The 17,405-nt window shown below is 45.7% G+C and overlaps 1 protein-coding gene across 1 annotated transcript in view; it reads right to left on the bottom strand.

Moving 5' to 3' along the window:
* Positions 1 to 1,929: 1,929 nt before the first annotated feature.
* The window catches only part of T265_15582 (hypothetical protein), a gene marked incomplete at both ends in the record, with an annotated part of 98,134 nt that continues 82,658 nt past the window's right edge, over positions 1,930 to 17,405 (bottom strand). Inside the window, 9 exons of the mRNA XM_009178674.1 lie at positions 1,930 to 2,069; positions 2,981 to 3,112; positions 6,621 to 6,917; positions 7,372 to 7,553; positions 9,333 to 9,540; positions 12,266 to 12,550; positions 14,906 to 15,040; positions 15,142 to 15,252; positions 16,406 to 16,531. Of these exons, the coding sequence (XP_009176938.1) occupies positions 2,001 to 2,069; positions 2,981 to 3,112; positions 6,621 to 6,917; positions 7,372 to 7,553; positions 9,333 to 9,540; positions 12,266 to 12,550; positions 14,906 to 15,040; positions 15,142 to 15,252; positions 16,406 to 16,531 (1,545 nt within the window). The remainder of the gene's footprint in view (positions 2,070 to 2,980; positions 3,113 to 6,620; positions 6,918 to 7,371; positions 7,554 to 9,332; positions 9,541 to 12,265; positions 12,551 to 14,905; positions 15,041 to 15,141; positions 15,253 to 16,405; positions 16,532 to 17,405) is intronic.

Genomic DNA, 17,405 nt, shown 5'->3' on the forward strand with positions numbered 1-17,405 from the left:
ACAAGATAAGTGTTGGCTGACATGACAATTCGTGGAGATGAAAGTTCATTTGAAAGCTAATTTGATGTTGGCGAAAGATCCAACTGAATTTCCTGTTTATGGTATATTCTACCAAAACCGTTTCAGGTTTCAGTAGGAGCAAGGCTCAAGTTATCGGAGTGCTTTTCTTGATATGAATACCTCTAAGATGAACAATCATTCCCAATGGTTTCGTTTTCTTGGGAGAGGGGGGAAGCTCAACTGACAGGCGCTCAAGGTCGATCCCTATTCGAACATCAAAGTATGCCAGAAGAGTGATTAGAAAATCCTTCAGCTTTAGCACCCTTTCGGTGCCTAACCGCCATGCCCCCGAAAGGTTGCACGAGAGCTGGGATACTGTCAGGTTGCCCAAGCCTAGACAGGGGAAGTCGAGCGGAAGAGGTCGGGTTCGAATCACGGACCTTCCGGTTAGTAAATTGACGCTCCAACCACTTGGGTCATCTCGCCCCACTCATTTGCGAATCGACTTGTACTACCAAAAGATTCAGTTATCAAACTTTACTAATATGTTGGATGTAGACCCAAAAATTTGTTTTATTTTTACCACAACCTTGAAGGTTCTGAGTAAAACTCGGCATAGTCTGGGTGAATCGGTTGTGCACGTAGAGAACGGAACTCAACCAGAAACCTCCAGTTTTCCACAAGTTATAAGCCAGCCTAATCCTCAAGGCAAAGGGGGTTCTACCAATAGGTCAAAGGTGAGTGGAGCGCAGTCGGGCATGAAAAACCATCAACCCGTACCCAAGAGCTATCAAGTCAATCAACAAGACCACGTTGACCACAATCAACCAGCTGAGAATCGCCAGTTCAATCACGTGACTCGATTGCTATTCAAGCGATTACCGTTTCGAAAACTGCCTGTACAAGTATACGCCCTGGTTCACTTTCAAATTTTTGAGTCATCTTCGGAAACAGTCGTCCGCTTACTGGTTGTTGATCAGGCGGCTAAACGATCTGTTCCCCGAACTTGGCAGTTAGCTTGCAAACGTTTCGTCAACCATCAAGGGGATATCAACGGTTGTACACGGCCAAGTTGGAGAACAGATCAACAACCAATAAACGTATCAGAGCTACCGACATTTTGACATATTGCTGAGTGGTCGTAGCGTGAAGAGGTTCGGCGACTTTCAGTTGAGTTCTCGTCCAGTCAGTGAGGCCAATCTAAGAGGTAAAGCCGAGGAGCATCAGCAGTGTGCTTCTCACGAAACTCCCTACTGCAGCTTCGGGCGAGTGGTTGAACGCCTAACCGCTTGGCAGTGTGAACAGCGCTCACTTGGACAGGATAAAATATCGCTCATTCATCAATCACAGAAATCACATCACGTAGTCACGTATTGACTGGTTGCTTGAGTAACGAATTTCTAGATGAAAATTTTACTCATCTTGTGAAATTACTCTTCCTGACATACTTATAGATTAATGATAGTATGAGGAACCTTTGTGCTTCACTGCCGTACAACCCAATTCATGGTTGTACGTGGGCTGGGATACTTCCAGGGCGCCCACACCTAGACAGGAGGACGATAAGGATCATCAACCAAAGCCTTTGGCTCAAAAGCCTAACCGCAAGTCAGCGGTGTTTGGCAGGAAATGCAAATGCATTGCCATTTCTACGGCGCAAGCACATACATGTTCCAACCCCCAACCTGGAGAACCGGGAGACTGTGTTCGTCAGACTTTTCACCATCGACCAATCTGCAAGTGTCACAGGGACACCCTCCAGTATAGCTCAATGGGTTGCTGAGGTGCGCAAACTGTAAAACCATGGCAAGGTTCAGTCTCTTCGTGGTGGAACACATCAAATCCTCCAACTCAATGGTTGTTCACCGCTCGTAAAGTTTAGAGCTCAAGTCGAATAAACAGAAAAGATCGCCTGCGGACAGTTGAGTGCTAATATATAACGTTTTTATTTATGTAGACCAAGGGTTCAACACCTCAAAATAGAAAGAATATCTACACATTCAGTATCGGCTCGTGAACGCATGCAGCTGGTGAGCCAAGGCAGATAGGCGTTCATCAAGTGAAAGGATCTGAAAACGGAAAAAGAAGGAAAATGAGGAATTGACTCAGTTTGAGAAAAGATGGTAAACCGTTCTTGATAAACAGACAATCCAATCCATAGAACCAAAAAATTAGTCATGGTGATTCAATCGAGAGGAAACACTAAATTTTTGAAGTCTTGGGGTGTAGAATACGGTACGTTCCCCGCTCCCAAAGTAATAGGCCTTACCAATGTGGAAACGAATATGCGTTGTGAGATTGAAGGTCACTGTGTGAGAGCGAACACTGGTGTTTCACTGCCGTGTAACCACGTCAGTGTATTCCAATAGAGCCTTATGATGGGATAGCGAGGACTACCTAGGGCCAACCTATAAGGAGCTTCGGAGAGGCCTAAGCCATCAGCACTCAGTCAGAAAATCTGGATGGACACTGACAGCATGAATGTCACTGACACCCGTGAGCCAATCGCTTCATAACTATCAACGACCCGGGTTCGAATCCCAGAATGGGTGTCCCCACCTCGGAATGACATCCACATGTCAAAGTAAGCACACTTTGATCGTGTGATACCAAAGAACGTGTACCTGTTGTTCACTTCACAAAAACAAGAATTCTTAGCGCACGAATCTCAATTCTCAGCTCATTCAGTCCCAGTCGTAGTGGTAAATTTCTAGGGCCCTGTAGGAGATTCACACAGGAACTGAAAACGATCAACATTCACCATAGAACGGGAGATAGACAGGCAATTCAATTCCTGATTCAGTCCTACACCGGAAAATACAAAGGGGGAATCACCATGAAGTCCTTAATCATTCATGGCGCTTGTCTGACAACGACAATGACAACAGGGCACAGTGTGAACGAGGAGACGCGTCTTCCACCAGATCGAGTGGGTTCACACAGGATCAAAAGGAACTGCCAAGTTGTAAGCAAAACACACCTTTTGTTGTCGGGCACGGATATGCTGTTCCGAATCGTTTTTTGACTCCTGTTCGACTAGCTGAGCACGTCGTTTGCATAGGGAGTCCACTCGTTGCTGCAATTCGTTTTGTGTCCACTGGAGGTCAAACAACTGAAATTTTGTGGAGAAGACGGAAATGTAAAAGCTGCACACACACGCGCACGCAGCCAGAGGGGGACGTTTTGCCAATCAGTAGTATGTGGTGTAATATGGGAAAAAACGAACGACATATCTGATAAAGTTCCAGTTCTATGTGCATTCATAAAGGAAACTACTCACAAGGTTGCTGAAAACTCTTCGACAGCCCACGACCGGTTTCGCCCTTCTTGGGGATCATCAGGTAGGCGCAGTCCCCGAGTTTCCGTCAACCTTACGTTCTACCTGAACCCAAATTGAATTGTTTTCGGGAAATACACTCATTTGTAAATCAATTTGGTTTTCACGGAGACTCAACTGAATCTCTCGTTTATGATAGGTGCATTCATTTTTTGAGTCAATCTGGCTGAATATAAGATTTCATTCGCTCAATCCAACTATATGTATACGGGACTCAGTGCTTTTTTTGAATACCATAATCTCATCATGAATGCACGAAATGGAACGACGGGGTCAGAAAGCGTGCCCGAACGGTGCCCATTAGCCCAACAATGCCCTTAGCTGCAAAACCTTTGGGAGGAAATGAAACCTTTTGCTGAACTGGGCAATTTGTTTGCAAACGTATCACTACCAATCGNAAGCCAACAACCATCTACGCTACCTGAGCTACCGACATTTTCCTCTATAGAAAAAATTTTTGCGCCAAAATGTCGCGTATGTACTCAAACCAAAAACCATTCTGATCTACGTTCATATTTTTGCCCCTCACCAAATTTCATTGCCCACTGGAGCAATCATACCGCTGGCGGAAAAGTATGGAATAATGACTACTTTAATCTATCAGGGACACGTCATAGCCTTCGGAAATTCCATTCCACTGTGCACATACTGAGCAGCTCCCCGAACAGCCAGGTAACAAAGAGCGGAAAACAAGCACCAGAAATATATATGGGACCGCCCTAGGATACCGCCACATCCAGACAACTTTCAATGGTTAATTTTGAAAATTTCAGTCCAAAAACTTCATAAGTTGTTTCGCGATACATTATGTAACCATTTGACCAAGATTGACGGAAACTCGGGGACTGTGCCTAACTGATGAGCCCCAGGAAGGGCGAAACCGGTTGTGGGTTGTCGGAGAGTTTTCAGCAACCTTGTGAGTAGTTTCCTTTATGAAATTTGACCAATATTCCCCATTCGATTCCCAAATAGCAATGGGGTGTGCACCGTTGTGTACGCCTGTTATACCACTTCATCCCAAAAGTTCTTAATCAGTTCGAGATTAGAGTTCTGGTCATTGGTCAGTCTAACATACCGAGAATTTCATTTGAAACTCATCCTGATCTCTCGTTTACACCAATTGAAAATGGGAATGAACGATAACTACAGTACGCACATACAAATTAATCCAAGTTCGGGGCGAACTTGTGCCCGTGTCTCCCTTGAGTTGTACCGTAGCTATGCATTGAAATGGCATGCCAGCTGAACAGTCATTTTTTGCAGCTGACGCATGCTATGGAAAAGAGGTAACCTGAAACGCAATATGCCTATGTAGCAATCGGTGAGTTTCAATTTTGGCGACATGAACCGACATGAACCATGAGGACAGCTTACAACACATGACGTCGTAGAAAATCAGTGATCGCACGCAACAGAATGTTGTACGACCTAATAGCCTATCTCTTTTCATTCGAAATCGTGCGAGGCTAGAGAGAAGACGGCTCACAATCCTGAACGCTTCAAACAGTTCGCTCAACACAGCCGTATTTTTTTTACCCGTCATTCAACACCGTCGACCGCATACCATGTTATCGGTTCAGAACTCCATAGCCAATGTTCGCTGGTGGCTGGCCGTTGATCTGTTCACCGGGCTCGGCGAGCTGGGACCGAAACGTTTGCAATTCAATTGATGGACTTGGCGAACAGATCAAGGGCTATCTGATGAACCACCAGTAAACGCACCCAAACTGCAATTATATCTCGATACATTGAAAATCAGTGTTCGTTTGTACTCGAACTTCGGCAGCATTATGAAGCTGGGTTGTGCAGTGAGTGGATAGTTTATCAATCAATCCTATCAAGACCAAGTGCGTGTGTAATTCAATGCTGCTGTTTGATGACAAGAGGGGCTTGTGGTGCGTCTTCCATTCGGTTGTCATGCCCACACTCAGCTGCCGAGCTCACACCACTGACCATACGGCCCAGTCGAGGAGCACCTGATTTGCCACTATTGAGCTTACAACCCCCGAATCCACCGAGACCAAGCCGTGATATCGACTTGGTTGGAATGACAATAGTGAAAAAGGTCTACCAAAAAGAAGAAAGCAAGCCCATAGCCGAGAACCGTGTTTTAGTTACAGGGATCCAGGCCTACAGTGGATCTGGTTTAGTTCAAGATGATTTGGGATATGAGCCGAAAAAGTTGTAACACCGTCCCCACGAGTGGGTTGACGATAAAGTGACTCGAAGTGACTCGCCGATCTCGCTAGTTAGTTGTGGTTGACTCATGGTCAATATGAGTGCCAAGAAACCCTGCTCTTGCAACTGATGTGGTTGGGGATCACGTCAAACCTAACTTAGGGTCTAGATTGTAAACAAAAAGGCAATCATGCAGGTGGGTTTTCACTATATCCCCATTTGCGGAATGAGACCAAAAATGTGGTAGCTTGAAAAATCCTAAGCTTGAGATCGAAACCGAAGTCGATTAGAACCGAAAACCTGGAATTTCGCACCGCATGAGGCAGAACATGTGGTTCGGCACGATTTCACATGCTGCCGTTGTTTTGAACAGGGGAGTCAGCTGATTACGTCGAGTTCGTCTGGACAATTTAGTCCTCATCCTGACAAGACTATTCCGGTTAGTCCGGGGAAGAACTAACTGGACTCTAGTTCCGTTCTTACCAGAGATCACTAGCTGCGGCACACGTAACGAGCCATGATGGAAGTTGAACTTCGGACATCTGACACGCGAAGCAAGCGTGCCCCCGCTTTTTCACCAAGATACAATATAGGCATCCGTATTATCACGTCCGAACAGGTGAAGACGTTCACGTTTTGTATGACGTGACTGGTTAGTCCGAGGGCTCCCACGACGACCCAGGGGCTTTTCTGACTGCATCGATCGATTGACCCACCAGTGAGAACTTCTAAGTTAGACATCGTTACGGACACTTAAGCTTGATAAACGTTTTTTGGTCGGTTGTGGATGGCTATGGAATTTTGAATGACTTTTGGTCCAACTAGATGTTGTCAAATTTACGCGATCACTGCAGGATTTGATGGATTTTCAAGTAAATTCACACTTCTTTCGCGTGTCAGATATCTGGATTTCAAATCTTGATCACCAAAAAATTATGATAAGAGCGGTACCTTTAGGTCTGATGTAGACTCACTAGGATAGTCGCATCTGGGCGGAATGGGGATTTTCGAACGGGACCGATTGGGGACAAATGCAGTGGATTCAGAAACTACTCATAACACGTAGCTCGAACACGGGGAGAACCAGTCGCCAAATCTAACTCACCTCCGTACTCAGGACTAACTGCCATGGAGAATCTTCTGACAATTTTAGGGAAATTCTATGCACAGGCAAGGATTCTGCGTCAGTTACGCACGGAACCCGAGTTAATGCTGTCAGGACTTCGACTTCATCCGGTCGGGGGATTCCTTCGGCACTGAATAAATACAATGACGGTTCGTTTGACCGCTCCACATTTGATCGTCTCAACAGAGGTCGCCAGGACTTCACATTTGATGCCAAAGAAAGCAGGGATTTCATTTGGTCGTCCAGAGTGGAGGAAAAACTCAATGACGGGGGAAACTGTAACAAAAAATGCAGGTGATACGGAAATCCTATATGTTCTTCATCCAATCATGCCACATTTGACAGAAGTAATCTGGCAAGAACTGAAGTACCCGGTTCTCTCAGTCGAGCGGCGATCAATTGCCTTGCAGCCCTTCCCATCCCCTTCTTGGGTAAGTCATGAGTCTATAACTGCTCGATCACAGAAGCCGTTTCAAAGGTTACCGGTGGTCGGTTCTTTCGAGAGACTCACCCAGAACCCAGCTGAATCTCTCGTTTATGATGTTCTCAAGCAACTAAATGTGCTACACCAGGCCGCCTCATATTTCAGCCGCTACGATATTTGAAATATCGCGAGAACATCATAAACGAGAGATTCAGCTGGGTTCCGGTTGAGTCTCTCGAAAGAACCGAGCACCGGTAACCTTTGAAACGGCTTCTGTGATCGAGCAGTTATAGACTCATGACTTACCCAAGAAGGGGATGGGAAGGGCTGCAAGGCAATTGATCGCCGCTCGACTGAGAGAACCGGGTACTTCAGTTCTTGCCAGATTACTTCTGTCAAATGTGGCATGATTGGATGAAGAACATATAGGGCAGTTTCGATGGCGGTCAGGGCGATTCGCAGGGACACATCACTACGGTTTGTTTTGGCTGCAAAAGGAGGACGGAGAGAATAACATCGCCCGTAGCGACGAAGACGATGAATTCCAAGCCAAAAAAGGTGAAGTTGGGTAGTAAAACGGACCACTTCAGCCATTCACGTCTCATTCGGTGTCGGTTTCACATCGTAATCACCATAGATAGACTAATTCTTCCAGATGCGGAGTGATCATCAGTAAGGGTTCGCACACAAACATATCACTTCGTACAAGCTGATACTGCTGGGTCATTCTATCGCATTCGATACGCCAAACTCGCTCAGCTTACTGCTTACACCTGAACATGGTCGTATCTTCGGGACGGATATGCAGTCGCTATCCATTTGCACAGATTCTTCTCAAGTAATTATAACACAATTAAACTTCCAAGGAAGTCTCCTTTCTTCTATGCTTGTTTATCTGGGAAAGCGGACCACCGACTCTTGATAAAGACTTTGGAACAGGCTACGGAAATTCAAAGCAAACATCAAGTCCAGCAGGAATCATCGAACAAACTGGAGTTAGGTTTGTATTCATACTTTAGTATACACATATACCTTGTATATACCTATTTACACTCTTACAGCTTTGCTAGAGGGACAGATCGTTCACCTTTTCGGTGCCCAGCTGCCATGTAACCTGAAAGAAGCACGAGGGCCGAGATATGGTCGGGAGCAGTCGAGTTGCTGAGGTTGGGTTCGAGCTACGAACCTTCCGATTAGCAGTTCCACGCCTCAACCACTGAGCTATCTCGAGCTATACAGCAATGCTAACGAAGCCTCCCCGTTGTTCCAGCTCTCGTGGTTTTGTTTAGAATACAACGATTAAATGCATACATGGTCTTGACGGAATTCAGATCAGAGCTTCCTCACTGTGGCCACCTTCACCATCATCATTGACAGTAACACACTAAAACTACATACTGGTGCTTAACTAGCATCTACTTTTCCGCACTCCTATCCTTCAAATCCTAGTGTTTCGTTCAAATCCATCTGTTGTCGGTCAGATTAACCTAACCACTCGGGGTAACCGTTTAGGGCAAGATGAGTCAGTGGTTAGGGCGCAAATGTACTGATCGGAAAGTCCGTCGTTCGAACCCGACCTCTGCCTCCCAACTTCCCCTGTCTAGGCTTGAGCAACCTGCAGTATCCCAGTCCTCGTGCTTCTTTTGGGTGACATGGTGGTTAGGCACTGAAAGTGTATTACTACAGTTGAATGACGATAAACGTTTAGTGCCAAGCTACAATCCATGAAGAGTGAGATAATTTCGTACTGACCGGACAATCATGAAGTGGGGTCTAATGCTTACCAACTTCAACGTAACCCAATCGAAAGTCATACTCGTTGGAGCACCAACGAGATACAGCGTGTTCTAGGTTATGGATGCATACTACAAATCACACCGTCTCCTAGCTTCATCTATGCCGTGTAATGCAGCAAACCACCCGGTTCCATCGATCCTCAGGTAGCCTGGTGTCATATTGTGGAGTTTGGCGTTGCGCTCTTTCTGATTGTCCTCTAGCTAAGAGGGACGCAGACACGCCAGTGCATCTGTTTGTTAATTGTTTCAGAGAACGTCTATGGTGTATTCGGGACTGACAAAAACGTGACTAAGAAGATCTGGGAACAATACTACTCAGCCGATTAGGAGAGTTGATTTAAGTAGTGAGTACTGCACCAGATTTAATTATGATATCTGGGAACAATACTACTCAGCCGATTAGGAGAGTTGATTTAAGTAGTGAGTACTGCACCAGATTTTAATTATTAATTTCGGGAAAGAAAACCTCACTTGTCTCCCGGAACTTCAGAATCTCCAAATACACAGAACATAGATCTTCCATCCACCAGAGACGCAATTGATTGACTCCAAAAGAGAGGTTGAACGGCTCAAGTCCGGTTTGTTCGAGGAGATCCGATTCTCCGGCCCAAGAGTAATTTATTTGCCTGACAAGTGTCGATAGCCTGCCAATGAGCCAACGATCAGCCAGGCTCAGGTCCTGTGAGATGAGACGTTAATGAACTACAGATAACAGTGTGCAAGAACCAAAATACGAGAGTACACGTTAAGCGAGAGTGCAGAACCGAGTGCCCGCCTGAAAATGCTCCACAGACCTTACTTATAGCCTACGTTGAACGACCCCTATGGTAGAGTTATAAAATATCAACGAAGAGAACCCAGATTTTTGTTGGCTCGGATGATGGTCACTCTCTGAAGCAAGTAACCCTTGCACGGGACGTCCATACATCACATCCATTCTGTTCCGACCCAAGTCGACTGACGAGAATTAAGAACATGTGAGTTACAGTACCTTGGTGAAGAAAATCCGCTAAATATCTATTGAAAATTCGGCTAATTCAGGGTTCTGCGAGTAGTTTGTCAGACTGCGGTATGCAAGATGCTTTTGAAATGAAAAGAACATGCTTTCCACAACTAAGGGATGCGAACAGAGGAAGAGGACAGGTCATGGGAGAGGGTATCATTTTGAATGCACTTGTCAACCACAGTACGCCAAACACAAGTAATGAATCTAAACGAACATATAGGTTAACAGCGGAATCTAAAATTAGTAACAATGTAGCGTTCCCCATACTAACATGCGAACGAATAGCGAAGGAAAGTATTTTGAGACAGATTTGGTTAGTACTTTGGGTTCTGAAGCTAGAAGGGAAAGCAAAACGTGCCGGTTTTCGGGACAATCTCATACTGGTTTCATTGTGCTCCTAGTTGCCGAGGATCGAAGTCAACAAAAAACCAAATGTCTTGGAAATATGCGAAGGGAGAAGGTCAAAATTGTGCTGGAGAGTAGAACTGCCATCAGCTTATACACAAAAAAATCGTTCAGCTGTAACACCCTTTCGGTAGCTAGCTGCCATGCTATCCAATGGAAGCACGAGGGCTGGGATACTGTCAAGTTGCCCAAGCCAAGACCCGGAGAAGTCGAGAGGCAGAGGTCGGGTTCGAACCACGGACCTTCCGGTCAGTAAATTCGCGCTCTAACCAGTTGAGCCATCTCGCTTGACATCTGCACAAAGAAATGCACAAATCCGACGATCAGAGATAGAAAAGATTCACAGTCTTGAATTGATCCCTTCATGCACCAATTTTTCTTGTCACCTAATTAACGGGGAACACTGCACATGATTCACCAATCACTGTGCAAGACGCCGAAAGCAGAAAAGGCAGTCAGTGGATACTTTTGAGCCGTGTACAACTTCCAAATTATCGTTTCCACAACTACTCATCACATCTCTGTCGTACTTTCCCTTGTAGCTCAGGTAAAGTGGACAGAATTCCGTATTATCGTGTTGCGGAATGTGGTCAAACCAAAGTAACCCTACAATAATCTTGACTCAGCTGGAAATTGCCTGGATCTCGTTTCTAACATTTAGATAGCCGGCAATGTTGTGGAATGTAGGTAGCTCGGGTGCGCTGCTTGGTTGTTGGTCTGTTCGCCGAGCTTGGCAGCTGGATTGCAAACGTTTCATCACCAATCGAGGTGACGTGCAGGGTGGAATGGGCCACTCAACCCCACTGCCAACAACCACTCACGTAACCTACAGCTGAGTATAATAATAATAATAATAATCGTTCAGCTGTAGCGCCCTTTCGGTGCCTAGCTGCCATGCCACCCGAAGGAAGCACGAGGGCTGGGATACTGTCAGGTTGCCCAAGCCTAGACAGGGGAAGTCGAGTGGCGGAGGTCGGGTTCGAACCACGGACCTTCCGGTCAGTAAATTCGCGCTCTAACCAGTTGAGCCATCTCGCTTGACATCTGCACAAAGAAATGCACAAATCCGACGATCAGAGATAGAAAAGATTCACAGTCTTGAATTGATCCCTTCATGCACCAATTTTTCTTGTCACCTAATTAACGGGGAACACTGCACATGATTCACCAATCACTGTGCAAGACGCCGAAAGCAGAAAAGGCAGTCAGTGGATACTTTTGAGCCGTGTACAACTTCCAAATTATCGTTTCCACAACTACTCATCACATCTCTGTCGTACTTTCCCTTGTAGCTCAGGTAAAGTAGACAGAATTCCGTATTATCGTGTTGCGAAATGTGGTCAAACCAAAGTAACCCTACAATAATCTTGACTCAGCTGGAAATTGCCTGGATCTCGTTTCTAACATTTAGATAGCCGGCAATGTTGTGGAATGTAGGTAGCTCGGGTGCGCTGCTTGGTTGTTGGTCTGTTCGCCGAGCTTGGCAGCTGGATTGCAAACGTTTCATCTCCAATCGAGGTGACGTGCAGGGTGGAATGGGCCACTCACCCCCAACTGCCAAGCTCGGCGAACAGATCAACAACCACTCACGTAACCTACAGCTGAGTATCCCATTAACAACACAAATAGGAAACAGAATTGAAGGAGATTCAGCTAATGGGCATTTCCGATGAACCCGAAATAGGGCGAAACCGTTAGCGAACTGCCCGGAGTTTCTACCGACCTAGGAGTTGGCCTGAATCAAAGTGGGTTGCTTGGCTGAGGGCATATTTCTTGTTCTGTCACAAGAATGTATCATACGCAACCACTTTGAAACGCAAAAGATGCCAACAGAAAACAATATAATGGAACTGTACTCCCATTGGGACGGAGGTTGCGTATGCCCAAAACGGGTGACATCGTTGAACAGGATGACCGCTCCTCACCACTAGGAAGAGGAGCCTAGCGGCCACATCACACCGAGTACGAGAACTCAGTAAAGGAGCGAACTTACTGACCGGAAAGTTCGTGGTTCACACCCAACCTTAGCATCTTGACTTCTTCTGTCGAGATTTGGACAACCTGGCATTATCTCAGCCTTCATGCTTTCTCCAGATGTCTTGGCAGCCAGGTAACGAACATGTTGCAGATGAACGGTCTCATTAATTAGAGAGCGATAGAAACTCACTGTGCTATTATCAGCTATCTGCCGCCATGCGTCTTCTGTCGAGCTATCGAAGACAGAGTTGGAATCCGTCTTATTGAAACGCATCAGTAGAAATCTTGCGGTTTGCCAAATCTGTAAATGGAAACGTATGCAGCAGCATTATCTAGCTGGTATGTAAAAGTTGGGTGAATTTATTTAACGACTACTCTGTCACTAATCGATAATACCGCTAATACAGTATAGGTTTCCGCGGATTGGGGTTTTCTGCGAGAAATTTAAGAGTAATTCATTCTAGGATTGGGAAGTATCAGGAACGTTTTCACCTAAGAAACTGACTAAAAGTGTTCAACTGTGGGAAGGTGTTGTTGCCCGCGGAATCGTTTCAAGAAGCGTATGAAAGTGCTGCTTTACGAGAAGTGATTTCTCTAGAAGGTACACTGTACTTCTGCACAGTAAACAATGAGGACATAAGCTAAACACAATTTCTATAAGGTTCAAACATCCTGCGGCTATCGGGGCGAGATGACTCAGTGGTAACAGCGCAGATTTACTGACCGGAAGGTCTATCGTTCGAACTCGGCTTCTGACTCTCAACTTCTTGTCTAGGCTTGCGCAACCTGGCAGTATCCCAGCCCTCGTGCTTCCTTCGGGCGGCATGGCAGTTAGACACCGAAATGGCACTACAACTGAACGATTCGATTCGAAATCGCTTGTAAATCGCCCCAATAAGCTTGTGAAGTGTTACAGTACTTTGGGGGCGTTCATCCATTTCGCTACTTACTTGATTAGTTTATTATTCTGCGGTCAGTGCACGGATTCCGGTCAGTTGCACCCAAACAGACCTATGGCACATTTCCATGTTCGTGGTTGGAAGTTGAACTCCCACATTTGGTGCGACCAGCATGGTTGACGGCTACTGGGTAGCCTAACACCGACAGATTACAACGGCTGAACAAGTTTCTACCGAAGTGGCGTGTTCTAACCTGACCGACAACCCACCAATCATCGCGCTTGCTTCAAGCAAGAAGCCATCTAGCAGGACAGTCTAGTCAGACGCCTTATACACATGATCGTTGGTAAATCGAGTTAGGCTTCATTGAAGAAAATGTTCAAGTTCCCCATGTTTATGAAATTACATATAACAACTAGCGCGGGCGAGAGTTTCAAAATATTAGTTTCTGTGATGTTTTGGGTCACTTTGGCCCGGTGGAACAAAGTCAATAGTTCCGTTTCAGTTGGCCCGTTTGTTTGAGCGCACGCATCATTACAATACGGAAATCCGAACTCTGTTGAAAGATTTTGCCCATATGTTTGATCCATTTCTCATGTCGGAATACAACTAGTTTAAGGTGCTCTAACGGTGCATTCTTGAATGAAGAACGCCCAAATACAACATCTACGACTTCTTACTGATGGCGTAGTGGTTGGAGCGCGAATTTACTGACCAGAAGTTCTTTGGTTCGAACCCGACCTCTGCCTCTCGACTTCCTCTGTCTAGGCTTGGGCGACTTGGCAGTATCCCAGGACTCATGCTTCTTTCGGGCGGCATGGCAGCTAGCTACCGAAAGGGTGCTACAGCTGAACGGTTTTTGGACACAACTACACCATTCAGCAAGATACAAGAAAGCCAACTTAAAGTAATTAGTTACTGTTACTACTTACAGTTAGATTCGCTCTTGCAAATCAACAGACCATTGACCTTTCTGTCTTTGGCACCTTTTTTGCTTGCTTGGTTGTTCCAATTCCAGATACGGTGGCTCACCTTGTTCCCACTGACTCCGACTTTTCGGTCCTCTGACTCGCATGTGAATCAACCTTACTGAGTATACATACCGTTTTGTGATGGATTCTGTCGAAGAGAGCAAACCAACACGTGATGATCGCTACTCTTGCTCGAAGTGGACGGTCAATCCTGCGATTTTAGCGCCACGACGATGAACGAGTGTCACCAAAGCGTAAGAATATCTGTAGTGATTGTGTCTCAAAGCGACCATACACTTGGATCTACCTAGGCCTGATTAAGTGTTCCTTTTAGGGCGACATTTAGTGACTCGAATCAATGGGTTCAGTTTCATATGTTGGATGTAACGTACAAGTTCTCTCCTCACCGGGATAATAGAACAATCTAGGGGGGTGGTTGGAATACCCTTCGGTACGAACATTGCAGGAGAAGCACTGTCACAGATGTGGAAGACAAAGTTCTGTGCAGTTCCCCCTTTCTGTAGGAAATGGCCTTTGGCTATTCAGACCTTTTACATTCTGAATAGGTCCCCAGCTCTTTAGAACCCCCCCCCCAATTTGATTCATATTCTAAGAGGAACGATTAATGGGAGTCGACATTTTCACAGTGTGAATTCTCCATGCTAGCGGGAAACGGTCAAGCTGAAAGCTAGCTGAACACCTAAATTCAGCTCCTACACCCGTCCTATTATGATGTGTGGTATAAGTACGATTACTATTCTTAGTAATCCAGGGAAAATAACGTACCTTGTTGCAAAACCTCCGCATATCCAAGGCAATTTCCTGACTGTAGGTAACTTTTGGTTGAGACAGTGTACAAGAGAGCAAAGATGCGCGGAGAGCGTCTGCACCGATCACAGAAATTGCCGGACCGACGGTTGTCTGTGTGTGTGTGTAAAAAAAGATTTTGTGAATGTATCAGCCCAAATAAGAATGGGACACAAAATTCTATGGCAATTTAGAACCAGATGAGAATGGCTCACCTTGGACAGCGTACCGATACCGTGGACCAAATCCATGGGATCAACAACGTTCCCTTTGCTTTTCGACATTTTTTGTCCGAGAGAGTCACAAACAAGTCCGTGGAGAACGACCTAACATGGAAGGGGATGTCAACAAACCAATTTGATTACCAGAAATGTGTTGGAATACTGGTAGCTTGGTTGTGTTCAGGTTGCTATTCATCTGTTCACTGAGCTTGACAGACTTTTAGTCACCATCACCGCCCATCCTAGAATGGTGAGGCGACGGCTGCAAGTCAAGTGTCAAGCTCTGCGAACAGATCAACAACCACCCAAATGAATGCTACAAGGAACATTTTGACGGCAAGTACCAGGCTATGTGTACCAATCACCAATGTTCAAAATGTGTAAGCAGGTAAGCACACTCATTGTGGGATCAGAGTTATGCAATCTTAAAATTAACTGCGTGAAAATGGCTTGAAAAAGGTGTAGTTAAAGGGACTGATTACGCAAAACGAAATATGTACATCGCCAATAGCTATTGAATGAATGGAATGAGGTTTATACCCTTAGAACGTGGTTGGATGGTGAGCCCACATTTTAGGCCAATCAGAGATGGGCCGGCAAGCGGCCTGACCTTCTGACCCATCAAGTGTGAGCTGGCCGTTGGGGGCGCCTAACTGCGGTTTTGGCGTAGAAACCGCGCACAACATGACCGATGTGCAAAATTCTTGTACAATCCTCCCGGCTAGACATTAGCAACAAACAGCGTTACATAAGCAAAACGTGTTGCTCAGATGATCTCAGATAATTTTTTGAAACTCGCATATTCAGGTCGAAAATACATAGTAAGCACATGCAAGTTCTGCATTAGTTCCTGAACCTACTTCTATTGGGCTGCAATGTGCAAACAGTCCGAAGTGAAAACAATTACCTATGAGTGAGGCACTGCGTTCCAACTCGACCCCCGGATGTCCGAAGCTGGAGGAAGTTGTCATATGGTACAGTATATGAGCTAGTAATTATTAAGGCGATAAAAAAGATAATTGTTCAGCTGTAGCACCCGTTTGGTGTCCGGCTGTCAGGCCACCTAAAGGAAGCACGAGGGCTGGGAAACTGTCAAGCTGACCAAGCCCAGATAGGGGAAGTTGAGCGGTAGAAGTCGGGTTCGAACCACAGCCCTTCCGGTCAGTAAATTCGCGCTCTCGCTACTAAATACCGCAGCAACATGAACTCCCGTGATGCAAGAAACAAGCAAGCCAAAGAATAAAACACCCGTTCTTACCTCTTTGAAAGGAACGACTTTGGTCAACTGCAAGGCCAACATAACCATACGAGCAACCCAGAAAAACAGGATATCTTGCCCCGTTTCAAGCAATCGTAGTGGATAATAACGGCTCAAATCGACTGTCTGCAAGCAAACAAAGGAGAGTAAGGAATGCGGTTTTTGTTTCAATTATGACAATGGAATCAAGTTGGATCTGTAAAGATCCTGATAGCTTTATCGACCTAAAGTGAATAAATAAACGGAAAAATCGTCGAGCTCTGGTACCTTTCCGATGCAAAGTTCCCTCCAACACAACCCACACCGAGTTCGAGGGTTGAGATGCTGACAGGCTACTTAAGTCCAGGCAAGAGTAATACGAAAATCCGGTACTGGGTTCGAGCCAGGGACCTTGTGTTCACTAGATTCGCGCCTCAATCGCTGATCTACCCCGAGTGATCGAACTTAAGTGTGTGAGAGAGAAGGGGGATACAGATTATCTATCCAATACTGGAATAGTTAATCAGTTTTCGAACGAGCATAAATTTTTCCTGTGCATCATGGGATGAACGTTGCTACCAGCATTGGTCGAAATCATCGTACGGTCAGTACACTATACCATACTGAGCATTTGTCATGCCAAGAATAGCCCCCCCATAGTAATATTGAGTGCTTTCATGTGTCCCAAACGCGCCGCACGCACATTTGCGTTGTCCCAATGGCGCAGTGACGTGTGATTGGGTACAATTACGCGTGTATGTGACAACATCAAGTAACTCGACCATGCGGTGCTCGTTGCGTCGCTTCGCCACTTATCAGTAATCTGCACTAGAATAATGGTGTGATTGTGTTGTATTGTATGGTGGCCGAGCTATTGGTTACGCCTGCAGTGAGCCTGCCAGACTACGCGATAGGGAGAAGACAGAGAACTGGGGACACGGCTGTATTGCCAGGACAAAACATACAGAGCGTCTGCGTAAATATATATAGGATGACTAATTGGCCAAATATGCTCGTTCAC

Source organism: Opisthorchis viverrini (assembly GCF_000715545.1).
Source record: "Opisthorchis viverrini unplaced genomic scaffold opera_v5_629, whole genome shotgun sequence".
NCBI lineage: Eukaryota > Metazoa > Platyhelminthes > Trematoda > Opisthorchiida > Opisthorchiidae > Opisthorchis > Opisthorchis viverrini.